The following is a 17,799-nucleotide window of genomic DNA, read 5'->3' as shown; positions in this document are numbered from 1 at the left end:
TCAAAGGGAATTTATGATGGATTTAACATGACTGAAAAGAAAGTGGGAAAGCAGTCTTTATTCCTCTTTGCTTCCTATTGGTTCTCTACTCTTCCAGGGTTTTTTTTGGTTCAGATGTGCACGTTGCTCACCTTTTGAGATGAGCAGCCATCTTGTATGTCATTACTGTACTTCTTATCTTTTCTTTGATTACGTTTCAATCTTAACTAATTCTAAAACAAGAATTAACACATTCTTAACACTGGTCCTAGTGTGGGAGGAATTTTGTTTTCAGTGCAGATGACTTGCTATTTAAATAATAATTCTCATACCCATGCAGTGGTCTGGTTCAGATGCAATGATGAACCATGATTGATTGTTACGAGAACAAGCTGTGATGAGCTTTGGGTTTGAGAAGCTTCGACTTCTAACAAACTGCAATTTGCTCTTTCATCCCAGTGTGACAAACTGTGGTTTGTACAAACCATATAGCTTGTTCTCAGACTAGGATCTAAACCATGGTTTGAGAATAAGCTACTGTTTGCTGCATTTGTATGAAATAGCAGACTGCAATTTATTGCAAACTAGACGGGAAAGCTGTTGATCCTCTCCCCTTGTATGCAAAGGGGAAAGAGGGAGTACATGAGTCCAAAGTCTAAAGCAGCTGAGCCCTTTTGGGACACGAAGCCATTTTCTCATTCATTTTGTTATGTTAACCACTTTGAGAACTTTTTGTTGAAAAGTGGTACATAAATATACTATTATAATTCTCGTAATGACAAACTATGGTTTGTCTTTGTGCTAAATCAAGAAGCTAGTGTCCTGAGATCTTAGAAATACTTGATGCTGAGATTTCGTTTTATGTCATTTAGGTATTTCACGGCCACGAGCAGATAGTGCTCCACCCACACCAGTAAATAGATTGAGCATGCCCCATACTACTGCTGTCAATACAACTCCACCTCACAACCGAAGGCATCGAGCTGTAACTGTGAATAAGGGAGTAATGAAAAACAGTACAGTAAGTCTTTATGTTTAGTAAAACAATGATTGATTTGTTTTGTATAGGAGAATAAGATTGATAATGTATGTTGTCTGATATAACTGAGTAAATGAATTGTTCTGATTTTAATCAGCTCATACCTTTCTCTTTTTTTTTCAAATAGGCAAGCACTGCCCATGCTTCCAAAGTACAACACCAGCCATCCTCCACTTCTCCACTGTCTAGTCCAAACCAGACCAGTTCTGAGCCTCGACCACTCCCTGCCCCCCACCGGCCAAAGGTTAACAGTATCTTGAACCTCTTTGGATCGTGGTTATTTGATGCAGCGTTTGTTCATTGTAAACTTCATAATGGAATAAACAGAGACAGCAGTATGACTGGTAAACATTGCTTATCAAATCTGTACATTCCCTTTCTTGTTTGCTAGCATTTCCTACCTGCAAGATTAACATGTCTGGCTAACCAAAACAAAAATCTTACAAAACAGTATGATTAACTGATGTGTAATATGTTAGAATCTCTAACATAGCATTTGGCTTTTATCCATAACATAAGGGGACATATTTATTAAAATCAGTTTTTGTGATTGGATCAAATGTTGCTACAGAAACTATATAAGCTTTTTCCAGCATAGTGGCCTGAAAAATTCTGTGGAGTTGAGGGAATTGCTTTCTTGTCTCTTCTTAAAAGTATCGCTTTGAGAGCAACTTTCCTTACTATGAAATACTTTGATCAGTTAATTAGTGGAAAGGCAGGCAAACAATATAACTAATATAACTATTTGACCTGACCTTTTAGAAATTTGATCTGGGTTTTCATAAAGACCCCAAACTGTAAAACATGTGCCTTTCAGGTGGTTAGTCAAATATTTTAACTTCAAGGGTTCTGTAAACCTGTAGCTTTCAATCTTCCTAACTGCTACACCAACTTTTTTTGTTTTGTTTTGTTTTCTCATTGTTTTCCTGGTTTCTATATTCAGGGCTAAAACTAGTCATGACGGAAATAATGTTATCTATCTGGGATAAATGAATTCTTTGCTGCAAGTTGGTTGTGTTGTGTTTTGCAGGAAACAGTGAGGCCTGTCGTCACAATTGTATTATGCCAAAGTTGATTTCCTGCCTCCTCTTCCAAGAAATATTATCCTAATAAAAGGATTATAATAGCAGGGGCTGGTGATGGGGTAGGAATTGGTCTGCTACAAGACTGACTAGTTTGCATAACTTCTCTTAACATCTTGCAAGCTGTTCTTTCTTACACGCGTAGAAAATACTTGTCTGTCCCATTAAATAGCATGTGTAGATTTATGGGGTATTTTTTGTGGAGAATAAGATCTCGCAGTTACAGAAAGCATGGACTATAATTTATCTTGGTCTTCCTTGAAGTCATTCAGGAGAGCCTTAAAGACCCATCTTTTTAGCCTGGCTTTTAATGATATCTAGTTTTAATTTAAATCTGGTTTGATTTTTTTAAATTTTAATTGTTTTATTATGTGTGTTGATTTTAATGTAAACTGCCCTGAGTCGCTTTAGAAAGAATGGTATATAAATTGAATAAATAAATAATAGCTTTGTTGCCTTTTGGTAACCAAAGCAAAATTGCACATTTTCAAATCATCTCTTTTAGACATATATATTTTAGTAGAAATCAGATTATAGCATTGTGAATTACAAATTCTTAGGTGGAAAGAGAACTTACATCTGAAATATCACAGGCTTATCTGTTCATCTTATTTCTGGAGTCTTGAAACACGCTTCAGTGTACAAGACAATGTTTCATTCTTTTAGGAAAATCCGAAATTTGAGTGCAAATGCCAGTATTATATTCTTTTTAGTGTTAAATTATTCTTTACTCTTAGCGTTATAATTTAAGACTCTTAGAATCTGTACCTTCTAGAATCTAGAGAGACATCTTGCACGAGCAATGAGATCCATGCTGCTTTTTCTATATATTGGGCATGTTTCATTATTTCATTGATTTATCATTTAGTACAGATGTACCTCGTTACTTGCAAGTGTTCAGTTCCTCGTCTCCTACCACAAGCAACAAAACTGCGGGACATTGTTCCTATGGAAAATGAGGTTAGGTTCCTGGATGAAAAAAGGTCAAAAAAGGTAGAAAACCCTTAAACCATTACACTACCATGCTCCCTGGGGTCTCCTTGTGCCCTCCCCCAAACTACGAAATGCCCCCCAAAACCATAGAAAATCATGGAAAAAATGCTTTTGAAAGAAATAAGCCACAAAATGGCGGCTGGAAGTAATCTCTGCAGTCACTTCCGGCCCTCTGGGAACATCAGATACATGGGTTTTAACTCTTTACTACCCACAGATAATGAAATCGGGTATCAATACGTGAAACAGTGAATAGTGGTTCCGCAAGTAATGAGGTTTGTCTGTAATTACATTTCTTTTAAAACTGAACAAGGCAGTATCCACCTGCAACATTGCATTCACATTTTTGTTTTCTTTGATTAAAGCCCCACGTACTGTTGTAAATCATACCAACATTGTGAAAATATCTTTCAGTAGTTTTCATTTGTCCAAGGAAGATCTGGATTGTGATCAGTTGCCATTCATAAGCCTGAGGTTCTGTGCCTGCGCAGGACCTGTGGGTGGATTCCTCAAGCTCTTTGTGGCACCACGATCCACCCTGTGTTCATTAATTTTGGCAATTAGGCGCTATCTTGTTCAGTTCCTTTCCTACTGCCGAAGCATTAGCACCTTGGTGGCTGCGGCTGTTTGTTTGGGTTTGGTTCTGAGAGTGAGAGAAAACTAGTTTAATTTGTACTGTTTCTGGCTTTGACTCTGACTGCATATTTGACTATTCTTTTGATTTGGACATCAGCTTTGTTGTTTGTGTGGATTTTAAAATCTTTAACGTGGACTGGTTATTGGACATTGCTTTGAACTCGGATGTCGGCTTCATTAACTTGGTCCCTCAGGGACATTAGGAAGTGCAGAAATTGTGGCAGCAAATTCCCATCCACAGACTGCCACAAACTTTGCCTTTTGGGGAAAACCACATCACATCAGCATGTAAGATTTGCTCATCTGAATAGTGGTTCTGTACATTCATAATAGTGGGTTCTGCGCCTTCGCAGATCAGCTTCGGTTAGAATTCGTTAGCTCCTCGTGACACCCCTAACCGCCCCTGCACGTGACTGCAGTACCCTCTAGTGGCAGTTGGGCGTCCTCTTACTTAGTTTCTTGCTGACTGCACTACAGATCAGTCCTCTGAAACAGTTCGCTCCTCAGAAAAATAAAGATTCAGTTATAAATGACATGACATACTTGACCACTCTTTTATTACCACTTCAAAACTTGACGAACTAAGATTAAACTGAACTTAGTAAAAAAAACCTACCGGAACGTATTTGACCACTCTACTGATACTACCTTCCAACTTGATGAATTTTGGATCCCTTGGTTTAACATGGAACGAACAGCTACTCCACTTTTGATTTCCCTTGCATTTGGAAAGATTAGCGGCACTCCTTTGACTCGGACTGTACGACCACTCTAAATCTCGTCCATGGCCAGATGAGCAAAAGCAAGAACGTTGGTAAGGGGAAAACCACCTTTAAAAGTTACACCAACTGCCGCGGGAAAATTCCCTCCACAGACGGACATGATCTCTGTTTGTTTTGTCTGGAGGAGGCCCACAATACCGCAGATTGCAGTGTTTGTATAACCTTTAACAAACAGACCCTGAAGAATCGCAGTGCATGGCTTAAAGTTTACCTAATGGAAGAGGCTCTTCTTGCAGAAAAGACTTCCTCCGTTTCTGCCAGGCTGGGTCCTGCTAAAACACAGTTTAAAGCCCTCACCATGCTGACTGCACCTTCAACGTTGACTATGTCGGCGTCGAGAGCCCCGATATTGACTGCCTCGACATCGAAAGCCTCAAAGTAATCTTCGGGTGGGAAAGCTCCCTGTAAAAATCCGGAAAGCCATTGTGCGAGTCGGAAGAGGAAATCTTCGGCTCATTCGTCCGATCCAACAGAAAAGAAACTTAAATCAAAGGGTCGTCGCGACTGCACCCCTTCGCTATTGGGATTACAATCCTATGAGGCACCTCAACATCGAGCCATCTCCTTGTCTCCAGCACCAACACTACATCAATCCCCATCTTCTTCACATGAGGAACCTCGACATCGAAGCCAACTTGCATCAACGCCGAGAGGATCGGCCCCAAAATCTCTCCTGTTGACGTCGACTGCGTCCGCTAGGGCCACGACGTTGAAGGCCTCGACTTCGAAGACTCAACGTGCAGAGGAGGTGACTGTTGCAGTCATACTGGATACCAAGCTTGAAGCCGATCTCAAGGCAGATCTCGACATCGAACAAGACGTCCAGGTGAAGAACAAAGAAGTCTGTAATGAAGATGTGGATTCTCCAGTGATTACTATGGGAATTCGTGATCTGACGATCAAAAGGCTGGCTCTTCTACACCATTTGGAGGAGAGTACTCCTTCCACAGGGGCATTCTCTGGTTTCCGGGATAATGTTGTCTTGTATGATGCTGCCAATGTTGAGGAAGTGCCGCTTATGGTACCAAAAACATTATCGATGTCTCCAGCCCAAAAAATCATCACTATTACCACCTTTACCTTTCAGGTCCCCTTGTGACCTTCTGCTATACAATCCTCCATTGGCTGATTGCTTACATCCTGCTCCTACTTCTTGAAAGTCCCCAAAAGATTACACTGTGTCTCCAGAACTGTTATCTGAAGCTGGTTGGGGGGATGCACATCGTTCTCATGGTATGAAATGATTATGATTATCACGAATACAAGTTACGGAAGCCTCATCAACATTCTACAGTGGGTAAAGTGCAGACTGCAACTCAAGCTACATAGAAAGCTGCCATATATTGAGTCAGACCATTGGTCTATCTAGCTCAGTATTGCCTTCACAGACTGACAGCAGCTTCTCCATGGTTATACCTCCTTGAACCCTCTTGGAGTCAACGGGTCAATCTACATTACCTCTACCCACTACTTTGTCTCTTGCATCAACCTCTTCAGTTGCACAGCGGGCATGTGCTACTGCTGGCACTCAGACATATTCTGTGCCTACAGTTGTTCATTTTCCTCATATGCTTCCTATTACTACAACACATGCTTCAGCTGTTGATGCTGACCCTGCTCTTGCAGGAGTTCAAGCAGCTGGTCAACCTTCCTTGGATGAGGAGTATGATGACTCAACCTCAACTGTCACCAGATGTTCAACCTACTCCATTTCTCTCTCTCTCCTAAAGAGGAGCTTAAATCCTTTCATCTACAGGTTGCAGAAATGGTGGAGGCTTTAGGATTTGAAATAAAAAAAGACCACAGACTACTTCCGATTGTTTGGTTGTACATATAATCAACATAGGTCAATTGCAAAATAATAATAATAATAATAATAATAATAATAATAATAATAATAATAATACAGGTCAATTGCAAAAAATCCAGCCTAACAGCTGCAAAGAGAATAATTTACATTGGGGCAGTGTTGGACTGCACAAGTGTAAAGGGCATTCTTGCCCATTGAGTGCTACCATCAGATAGGAGAGCTGATTCTTCATTTTTGGATGAAACCTACTTGGTGGTACATGCCCTTCAGAAATTACTTGGCCTCTTGCACTGCGACAATGGGTATGCGCACCTCCATATGAGGAAACTCCCAGTTATGATTCCTATTGGTCTTTCAACCAGATTTGGACAACCCTTACAAAACTCTGGCCATCCCAGACTCTGTCCTGGGGTCCCTGAAGTCGTGGTCTGTGGAGCAAAACGTATAGGATGTGGTTCAATTTCAAACTCTGACTCGTACTGTATGAGTCACCACTGATGCTTCTCTCATTGGATGTGGGGGCGCACTGTGGGGCTCAGCAGGCTCAAGGGTTATGGACCTCACAGCAAGGCCAGCTAAAGATCAACTACCCACGGTATTTCTTGCACTAAAGTCCTTTCTACCTCAGCTTCTGAGTCGGACTGTACAAGTGGAACTCAACAGCACCACTGTGATTGCCTACATAAACAGGCAGGGGAGACAATTTCTCGGTCCCATATACAAATATGGAACTGGTGCATTGCTTATGGGATTCATCTTGTGGCAGTATGTATTAGGGCAATGCTCTGGCAGATGACTTGAGCAGGTCTTTCATACTTGTGCAGCAACACGAGTGGGAGATCAGGCCCAGCTATCTCTCAGTGATATTCAGAGCGTGGAGCACCACCAGCACGCCGTAGATCTGTTTGCTATGCTGAAGAATAAAAAGTGCCTTCAGTAGCTGGTCTTGTGGTAGCAAGCATAACTTGTCCCCTTAGCTAAGCAGGTTGCATATGAATGGAAGTCTTGTTGTGTGAGCCTACTGTAAGATATCTCCCTTAGGGAATGTAGACACTCTGGGAAGAGCAGAATGTTCCAAGTCCCCTCCCTGGCATCTCCAAGATAGGGCTGAGAGAGATTCCTGTCTACAACCTTGGAGAAGCCGCTGCCAGTCTGTTTAGACAATACTGAACTAGATGGACCTATGGTCTGACTCAGTATATATGGCACCTTTCTATGTTCCTGTTGCTTCAGTGTGGGTCTGGGGACAAACTCCTTGGGTAGCACATTCCAGCAGAGCTGGAAACTGCTTCCTCTACATGTTTCCTCCTTATCTGCTACTGAGTAGTGTGGTGGAAAAGGTTCATCACAAGTCCACAACTTGCATTTTGATAGCCCCTTGGTGGCCATGCCAACTGTGGTTTCCACAGCTACTCAGGCTTCCAAAAAACAAGTACAGGAGACTGCTAGAACACCGGGATCTTGTATCCCGCAACAGAGGTCAAGTGCTTCACCCAAACTTGGTACATTAAAACTAGCAGTGCACCAACCTATAGAGCAATAGAGTTTGTCCTTGGTATTAGCTGCTCTGACTGAGAAACCCTTTGAACTCTTGGCAACAGCCTTGTTAAAGCTGGTTACTCTTAAGACCACATTTCTTGTAGCTTTAACTGCAAGAAGGGTTAATAAGTTAACTGCTGTAAGAATTGACGTACCTTATACACGGTTTTATCCAGACAAGATGCTACATTTTGACTGGATGCTACATTTTGTCCTAAAATTGTATCTGGTTTTCATATAAATCTGGACATAGTGCTGCCTACTTTCTTCAGAGATCCTTCTTCAGTCCTGGAGAGGTCTCTGCATGCCTTGGATGTCCAGAGGTCTCTCCTGTTTGAAGAGAACTCAGGGATTTCATAAGACTAAGCAGCTGTTTGTGGCCTACAAGGACAAACTAAGGAGCTGCCCTGTCTCCAGCCAGCGGTTGTCTCACTGGCTAGTGGAACTGATCTTCTTAACCAACAAGTGTCAGAAAGTGGAATCTCCATGCACTATTAAGGCCCATTCTACTAGGGCCTATGCCTCACTGGCTGCACATTTGTCTGGGATACGGCCAAATGATATCTGTACAACTGCTACTTGGTCTCGGGAGTTGACCTTTTGTTAAGCACTACACTCTAGATTTTTGTTCTGCTGCAGCAACTAACTTTGGGAGTAGTATTTTGAAGAGGGTTTGGCAATAGTTGCCTCCACCAGGGGACAGCTCCTTAATCACCCAGGCTTATGAATGGCAACAGATCACAAACCAGATAAACAGGTTGCTTACCTGTAACTGATGATCTGGGAGTGATCTGTTGACATTAATAAGACCCTCCCCGCTGCAGGAAGTGGACAATTCTGTAATATGTGTGGTGTTGTTTTTTAAAAGAGAGAGTACATTTATATGCATATGTATTACCTGTATTCCAAAGACTTGCAGTGATCGTCCTGTTTGGGCGGTCATCCAAGAACCAAATAAGATGGCACCTAATCGCCAAAATTAAATAAAATAAGTGCTGTGTGCACGAGGTGGATCTCAGTGCCATGAGGAACTTGAGGCACCTGCAAGGTCCTGCGCAGGCGCAGAACCCCAGGTTTATGAATGTCAGCAGCTCACTCCCAGATTATCAGTTACAGGTAAGCAACCTGTTTTTGTTGACTCCCTCTTCCCCTTTAAAATTCCTAACATTGCATTGTTATAGCTAAAATATTTGAGTGGTCTATACCAGGGATTCTCAGTGTTGGGCCCCCAGATGTTCTTGGACTTCAACACCCATAATCTGCAACCAAAGGCAACTGGGGCTGGGGATTATGGGAGCTGAATTCCAGTAATGTCTGGGGACCCAACGTTGAGAATCCCTGGTCTATACTATCCATTCTGTTCTTGTTTTTTACTCCCAAAAAGAATTTTGGATGTTTAAAGTGCCCTTGATAAACTGTTTTAAATCTTCCCGTCATCCTATTGTAGATTTTGTAGTTAGTCATTTTGGTACAAAATGCCTGAGGGCCAGGTAACAAATGATACTTTCCTTTATGACTCACTTATTATCAAGGGCTCTTTGTTCATTCTTTGCACTTGTAATGTTTTAAGGCCAGAAATGTTACTGTAATAAAAGAGAATGATTATACAGGGCTAGAAAAAAAAGATCAAAGTGAAAGAGTCCCCTCCTATTCTGGAAGGAACAGTAAAGGAATATTGTCACTTCTTATCCAAGCAACTCCTGTATCTTTTGAATTTCTTAGTGAATATATGATAGCTTTCTGTAGGGTGCACTTGACAAGTTAACTGGCAAAGAAAACTGTCCACAAAAGTTTTGGAGGGTATTACCAATAGAGTTTCTTCTCTATCCTTTGAAATGTTAGACTATTCTTGCTTTGTTAGATCATGAGGTATAATTTAGGCATTCACACCCCCATCTTTTATATTATTTATTTATTTATTTATTTATTTATTTATTTATTTATTATTATTGCAGCATTTTCATCTTTTCATTTAGTGAAAGGAGCTGTATTCTATTTCTGCACAGTTTTAGTGGAAAACCTGGGCAGTCTATGTATAAGAATGTAATCTATTGTCATCACTTTGTGGTGTTCTCTTTAGTCTTTGCATTGAAAGAAATACTTTAGTTAGTGTAGTCATCTTTTGTGCTTCAAGGCTGCTCCAGCTTGAAGCAGTATAAAGTGGATCAAGTAGGAGCCGAACTACACATTGTGTTAAATTCATGTGGACCACTGTAATCCTTCTATAAGAGGCACAGTTGAGAATTTTAACAAATACCTTAGTAGCAGAATATGGAATATGCACCAAGCACACCATTGATAGCAGCCACAGATTACAGAACCCTTGAAGAGGAGAGAGGGAAGATGAATCTTCGCTTTCTGACTCAGACCTTCCAGGCAAGAGAGAGTCTAGTAATCAATTCACACATTATCTAGGTAGTTTCGTTGCTGTAGAGAGAGCAGTGTGGGAGCCCATATATGTCGGAAGCTGTGTGAAACAGCTCCCACATGCGTGGTGGACACATAAGCAGGTTCATTGACATAGCTAAAATTGAGCTGACCTATGTGGTAGCTTCTTTATGAAATTGAATTTCCCTGCCTTTTTTCTCCTTGATAGTTTAGGATCTCCATAGCAACCACTTGGGTAATATAAGAACTGAACTAAACTTTCATTTTAAACAAACAGTCTGTCCCGACTGTCCTTGGTGGTTTCAGAGAAATTGGACTATATATTGTGGGGCCAGGAGGGAACCTTTCATTGTGGTCCTTAGTGCCAAACAAGCTGTTTCATTACCTTCTTACTTAAGGTAATGCTCTTGGTCCAGCTCCCCTTTTGGGGCTGCACTTGTACTCTTCCAGCTTTTTACTTTTTCTAAGGATAACTTGCTAAATAAAAATTCCTTCAGTAACTGTTTTACTTCTACACTGTTAATCTTTTGGCTAAGAGGGATGGGTTGGGCCATCTTAAAGCCTTTGTAAAAATTTCAAATAAACCTTTCTTTATAGAAACTGCAAATAAACAAATTAATCTGGAACAAATAGACAGTTATATGGAAGTGTACTGATAAATTTGTTTGATTCCTCAACTAATTTTCTTATAGTGTAGACTTTCAGCTGATGGCACATGGAATCTATAATACTGCCTGAGTTGGGAAGGAATAATACTTCAGCTGCAAGTCTGAATGTACATTAATATAGTGACCTAACCCAATGGCAGTATATTTTTGTAACTTTTGTTTGTTGTTCGCATGATACTTTCAAACTTATAATTTTGGACCCTAATGCCAATTTCCTATGTGTTTAACAAGCCTGCTATATCATAAGCTTTTAATCTGTTTTACAAAAACCTAAAAGCTGCTTAACTTGTATTACAATCTCACCATCTTTAAAGTATTTTATAACTACTGCTGTCCTTTGATTTGTTTCCATTTTATTTCTATTATCTTGCAGCATCTTTTATCCAAATTCTTCTTTCTTATAAATCTTGTAAGTAGGAGCTAGTAGCTTTTCTCTTTAATTGCAGTCATGTTTTTTCTTTTTTTCATAATCTCATTTTTTAATTTTTATCGTATCATCATCATCACTTACAGCTTTTGCTCTTTATATGGGAAAGACAAATAACTGTGTGTGGCTTTTTTTAATGGGGAAGATTGTTGGCAAAAGCAAATTAATCTGCCTGAATCAGTCCCATCATTTTCTGTACTCTAGTCTGTTATCATGCCATGAATTTAAGGACTTTGCACTAACCGTGTTTTTTTTTCTTAGAGCTTATTTTATACAGACCTAATGTTTTGATTTGTATGCATTTTGCATGTAGTTTATTTTTCCTAATTATAATATTTTGCTGGATAGCTTATTCAGGACAACAATGGCTCATGGGAAGACGCATAAAGATTTGGATTTAGTTTACCTATGCTATAAAAATCCAAGATGTTTTTTTAAAAAATTAATGAAATCTACCAGTGTGTGCTGCTTCTAAATTATTGATCCACCAGATTTGTAACAAACATTCAAAACATACACAGAGCTTCTGTTTGTAAGACTGCAGTTCAGTGAGGCTGTAATCCTTTGCACACTTATTTGGATGCAAGTCTAACTGAATTTCAGTGGAACTTGTTTCTGAGTAATCATGCTTAGGATTAGGCTGTAAAAGACCTTGCTCTCTGGTGTCCAAAAATCTCCTAATATAGTAGACTTAATGGTGTTTTCCTTAGTATTAGAAGAATTAGACTTTTTTGTGTGAATGTCCATCCGAGTTATAAAGGTATCCCTAAATTATTCACCTTCTCTAGAAATGTCAAGACACACAAATGTTCTTGTCTTCAGAAGTCAGGCAAAAGCATTCAAGGAAATGGCACTCTTGTCCACTTTCTCTTACTTGCTAGCAACTAGAAGGAATGAAATGATCATGTTTCTTCTACAGGCCATTGAGGAAAACATAAGATTATAAATATATTGTATTTGGCTATTATAGTGGGAAATAAGAACGGCAAATATAGCCTCTTGCTATATTTTAAAATAAACACACTTATGTAAGCTAGGCAATATTTGATTGGATTAAATACCCACAGCACCAAAGAGGCAAACTGCACGAACACTGGCACCCTTTATGCTGGATTCCGAGGACCCACCATTAGGGATGTGCACGGAACTGGTAGGGGCTGGTTCGAAGGCAGGGGTGGGACAACTTTATGGGTGGGGGAAGTTGCAGTTACCCCACCCTCTACAAACGGAGTGCCTGCGGGAGGAAGGCAAAGACTCCATCAGGGCGGCAGCATACCTTCCTGCCGTCCCACTCCCTCCTTGGCCAGAAGTGTGGGGTGCGCGTGAGCACGTCCAACAAGCGTGCGCACGAGCATGACGTGCACGCACCCCACACGTCCAGCCAAGTTGGGGATGGGGCGGCAGGGAGGTATGCTGCTGCCCCGACAGAGTGTTTATAAACAGAGTGCCAGCGGGGGGAAAGCGACGGGAGGAGTAAGTGTAATCTTCCCTGGCCTTAAAGTTGTCCCACCCTCCACCTTCGAGCCTCTGAACTGCTTGGTGCTTGAACCTGTTCAGAGGCCCACAAAAGGGCCTCCAAACGGGTTCATCATATCCCTACCTACCATCCTACCATTAACCCTTGTGCCCTTCACAAAAGTTGCTACAAAAAATAGTAGTCCTTTGGAGTGGCCTCAGATGCTTAAGGATAGAAAGTACAATCTGGGTGTGGAGAGGGTTTGATGTGTACCCATTTCCCTAAATGGGAACTATCAGCTTATTTGCAATGATCGATTTAGATTTTTTGAAGCAGAGTGTGAGGGAAACTTCTAGAAGACAACTCTCGGCAAGTTTTAATCACTTAACGTGTGATCTTCCCCAACATGCTTCTCATTTAATCTGGGATTTGTCTCTTTCCTTAAATCTATAGACCTAATTTTAAGCAGCACAGGTAGTACTATAGCTTCCCCACAGTGGCAAAGGGTGAAGGAATAGGAGAATCTTGGGCAGTTTAAAAGACCAGACTAGTTTCTAAGATCACAGAGCACTTATGGAGAGGATTAGGGAAACGAGTGACCTAGATGTGAAGAAGTTACAGGGAGAGCTCTCTTGCTGATGCGTTTGATTGAGAATGTGATTAGAGCAGAGACTTCTGTGCTTGGGCTACATGCATTGGGCAGCATAGAATTCTGATGGAGACAATATACTTGTGTGTGTAGCCCAACAGGAGATCATTTCTTGCAGAATTAGTCAAATATTCCCTAAATGCTTTATAAACAGAGGCAGAAATTCAAATGTAATAAACTAGCAGCTTTTATAATGGCTAAATTTGACTTGATCTTTGTGTCCATGATCCCATGAGCCTATTGAGCTTGTTGACAAATGTAATGAAATGCTGTGCTTTTCTTTTTGTTTTAGCTATAGCAACGCAAGCGAGTGTGGAATTTCGCCGGAAAGGATCACAAATGTCTGCAGACACAATGGCTTCCAATCCCATGTTTGATGGAGGTGAATTTTCAGACAACTATGAATCAGGCAGAGCAGAGGCATGTGGAACACTTTGTAGGATATTTTGTAGCAAGAAGACTGGGGAGGATATACTGCCAGCCTACTTATCTCGGTACTGACTTAATTTTAACTTATCCTCTTGTTAGAATCTTGTGTTGAATACCTACTGAAGTAAGAGTTCATTGCCATTTAAATAGAGGATAGATAGTCAAAGGGGATGAGTGGAATATTTTACTTAGAAGCACTATTTTGGAGTTTGTCTAAGGAAAATGGGGCTTATAGTTTTATTCAGTTATGTTTAATGGCTGTATTAATTAGACAGTGGAAGAGCACAGGTCTAATTCTAGTGATATGAGAGGAGTTCATCAACACTTTTCTCTTATTTTTATATTTATTTATTTAACACATTTGTATACCACCCAAAACGCAAGTCTCTGGGCAGTTTACAACAAAACATTTACAAACAAAACATGTATTTCTTCATTACAGAAGCCTGTAGCACTTGTAGGAGAGAATGTTCAATTAAAAACAATGCATTTGACATCCTTGATGTGAAAATGTTAGAGATAAACGACATGACACAGAGATATGACTAGAAGCAAAACCTTCATACTGAGCTCTCCCTCATTTTCTGGCATTGTAGCAATGCTTTCTGGTGTTGTAAAACTGCATCATGCATTTTCTCCTGTTTTGCGTCATTGTCTACCATGGATGGGGAATCGCATAATGTGATGATGTCATGATATCAGCAGGGGCAGCTCCCCCATGAGTCAAGGTGAAGCTATAGCCTCAGACAGCGAGGGCAGGCACCCCACCCTCTAATGCGAGCATTGCCACCCTCCTGAGGCCACTGCCCTTGCCTTGTTGCTAATGTCCCTGGTTGATTGTTTATTTATTTATTGAATTTCTATGCTGCCTAATATAGAAAGCTCTAGCGGTGTGCAGATTAAAACATAATATAAAACATAAAACATTTAAAATTCATAAACAGATAAAAATCACAATAGATAAAAACACATTACAATTTAAAATTTAAATTTCAGTTAAAAGTCTGGGAAAACATCTTCAGGGGCCTCCTAAAAGCAAACCGACAAGTAGATGCTCTTATTTCAGCAGAGAGTGCATTCCAAAGCCCCAGGGCAGTCACAGAGAAGGCCTGGTCCCGCGTTGCCACCAAACGAGTTGGTGGCAACCATAACCGGACCTCTCCAGATGATCTTAATAGGTGACAGGGTTCACGACAGAGAAATCGTGCTCTTAAGTACCCTGGACCTAAGCTGTCCAGGGCTGATTATGGGCTTTTCTTTCTGGCCTGTCCCCTGCCTCACTGGGCCAGACTTAAGCCTCTTCCCTCTAGTCACTGGCTTTCTAGGGTGTGCCATGGCAGCAGCTTGGTGCAGCTAACAGTGGCAGAAGCTCCTTCACTGACTTACCACTCATTACTGCTGCAGTGCTGTGCAAGCACCTGTCCAGTGCCAAATTAGTTTGTGCTGGAGGAGAAAATGAGAGAGAGAGAGAGAGAGAGAGAGAGAGAGTGTGTATGTGTGTGTATGTATGTATGTATGTATGTGTGTATGTGTGTACTGGGGCTTGCATGTCATCACAGTGGTGGCAGGCCATCTGGCAAAGGAGCTGCTGCCACTGCTAAATGCATGCTGCCTCACTGGTGTGGAGCTGCTGGTAGTACACTCTAGAAAGCTGGTAGCAGAGTGGAAGAGGGTGGTTGGATTGGCAAGGGAGTTGGGAATGGGATCAACAAAGGGGGGTGGGTTGGCATCAGCGACATCTCTGGCCCAGGGGGTGGGGCCAGTGGAGGGGCCAGCTCATTACCATTTGCCCCAAGTGGTGAATGGTAATGAGTCAGCACTGTATATGTGTAAGTGTGCTACAGAATTGAGCAGAGAGAAAGGTAGGTGAAGAAGGCTTGTGGATTTCCCTCTCAACTATGAATATGCTGTGCTTAATGTTATCTGTCTAAATAGAGCACACTCTTTTGAATTTGGAGACTTTAAAGCTGTTTGAGAGATTTCTATGCCTACCCTAGGCACTGATTGATATTCTTGTACAGCATAACTAATGAAAAGTTAAAAATGCTTATGCTGCTCAGCATATAACTTCTTGTTTAAACAGACAAGGTGGCAGATACTTTAGATACTTAAGTTTAATGTTCCTGCTTTTGCTTATAATGAACCAATAACTTTGGATCCCAGACGGTTCTTACCTGAAACTCATTAAGCCTGTCTTCCTCTACCAGATTTTACATGCTTTTAATTCAGGGTTTGCAGATAACGGAGTCCATTTGTCACCCGGTTCTGGCCAGTGTTATTCTGAACTCCCCTGCATTGTTCTGCTGTGATCTGAAAGGAATTGATGTCTTAGTTCCTTACTTCATTTCAGCTCTTGAAACAATTTTACCGGACAGGTAAAATAAATTGTGTGTGTATGTGTTGAAAAGCTGTTTTCTATTGCATCCTTAAGACTGAATACAGAAATATACATCAGGGTATCGTGTTATTTAGAATAGAGGACCATATTAGAAAGAAGACACCTTTTAGCCCTTGGATATTATGCAGCATATAACACATCTGTTGTGTTTATGTCCTACTAAAAGTAATGGATGAGAGAAACTGGTAGTACTGGAAGGTACAAAGTAATGTTTGCCTACCTGTTTTAGGCACCTGATTTACTGAAGCTTGCCATTACACAAGTGCTTTGGTACAGAGCTAAAATGAGCAACTTGTTTAGCACTGAGAAGCACAAAAGAAACATGAGAAGAACATAGAATTTACATACTATAGTCATGCATGACTAATATAATTAAGAACATAACTCTGTTGGATCAGGCCAAAGGTTTTTAGTCCAGCATCCTGCTTCCCACAGTGGCCATTCAGAATCCTGAAAAGCCTACATGAAGACCATAGCCCTCTTCTGTTGTTGTTCCCCAGCAACTGGTATTCAGTAATACGCTGTTACTGAACACAGGGCTTCCATTTTGACATTATGGCTAATAGTCACTGATAGATCCATCCTCTCTGAATTTGTCTCTTTTAAAACCACTTGTGGTGGTAGCTATAATCAATCATCACATCTTCTGTCAGTAAATTTTTTTTAAAAGTACTCTTTTATCTGCTGGATGCTTAACTGCAATTGGCAGACACCTTTCAGTTGCACTTTAATGAATCAACATTAATGAAGAAAATGTTCCCTTTTTGTGTGAAAAACCTAAAAAATAATGAGTTGATCACTGTCTCGTGTGTGTGTGTGTGTGTGTGTGTGTGTGTGTGTGTGTGTGTGTGTTCTGTTTCATCCTGTCACTTTTCCAAGGAGCTAAAGCTCGCATACAAGGTTCTCTTCCTCCCTGCCCACATCTTCACAAAATTAGGTTAGGCTGAGAGATGGAGACTGGCCCAAGGCAACCTCATGAGCTTCATGACTGAGTGGGATATGAATCCTTGTCATCCTATTCTAGATCAACATTCTTACCAAGAGCTTGTACTACCAGCACATCTGGTAATCTTAATCCACATGCTTGATGACTGTTCATAATATAAATCAGTACTTGTGTTTTGGAATAGAATTGGTATTTAATTGAGTTCAATTCAATTATTTAAAATTTAATTTTCAGGGAACTTGTAAAGTTTAAAACCTATGTGAACCCCACAGAACTAAGAAGAGCCTCTATCAATATCTTGCTCGCCTTGTTACCTCTTCCCCATCATTTTGGAGCAATAAAATCAGAGGTAATCAAATTGATTGTTAGTAGTGGCATTTTGTTTAGTTTTTGCTTGAATTAATATTTGCTATACTTGATTAGCAGTGGTTAAGATGGCACACCTCTGTACTGATACTGAAAGAAAATTGTGCTGTCACTGCATAGGAGGAAATTCACAGAATGTTTGGTAATTAGCAGTCCTAAACGAGATGTATCGTAGCAGCAAACACAAGCTTAGGATAGAATATGGTGATTGA

The 17,799-nt window shown here is 40.7% G+C and overlaps 1 protein-coding gene across 6 annotated transcripts in view; it reads left to right on the top strand.

Annotated features, from left to right (window-relative positions):
• The window catches only part of RALGAPB (Ral GTPase activating protein non-catalytic subunit beta), a 94,519-nt gene that overhangs the window by 22,397 nt on the left and 54,323 nt on the right, over nucleotides 1-17,799 (top strand). For 4 of the 6 annotated variants that reach the window (XM_053245380.1, XM_053245381.1, XM_053245382.1 and 1 more), the window contains exons 8-13: nucleotides 852-1,000; nucleotides 1,146-1,362; nucleotides 11,290-11,325; nucleotides 13,741-13,942; nucleotides 16,085-16,252; nucleotides 17,456-17,570. In XM_053245380.1, the coding sequence (XP_053101355.1) occupies nucleotides 852-1,000; nucleotides 1,146-1,362; nucleotides 11,290-11,325; nucleotides 13,741-13,942; nucleotides 16,085-16,252; nucleotides 17,456-17,570 (887 nt within the window). The remainder of the gene's footprint in view (nucleotides 1-851; nucleotides 1,001-1,145; nucleotides 1,363-11,289; nucleotides 11,326-13,740; nucleotides 13,943-16,084; nucleotides 16,253-17,455; nucleotides 17,571-17,799) is intronic. The other 2 variants (XM_053245384.1, XM_053245383.1) reach the window with 1 other exon arrangement.

The sequence above is a fragment of the Hemicordylus capensis genome, chromosome 4 (assembly GCF_027244095.1).
Source record: "Hemicordylus capensis ecotype Gifberg chromosome 4, rHemCap1.1.pri, whole genome shotgun sequence".
In the NCBI taxonomy this organism is placed as follows: domain Eukaryota; kingdom Metazoa; phylum Chordata; class Lepidosauria; order Squamata; family Cordylidae; genus Hemicordylus; species Hemicordylus capensis.
This window is presented reverse-complemented; position numbering and strand designations above follow the sequence as displayed.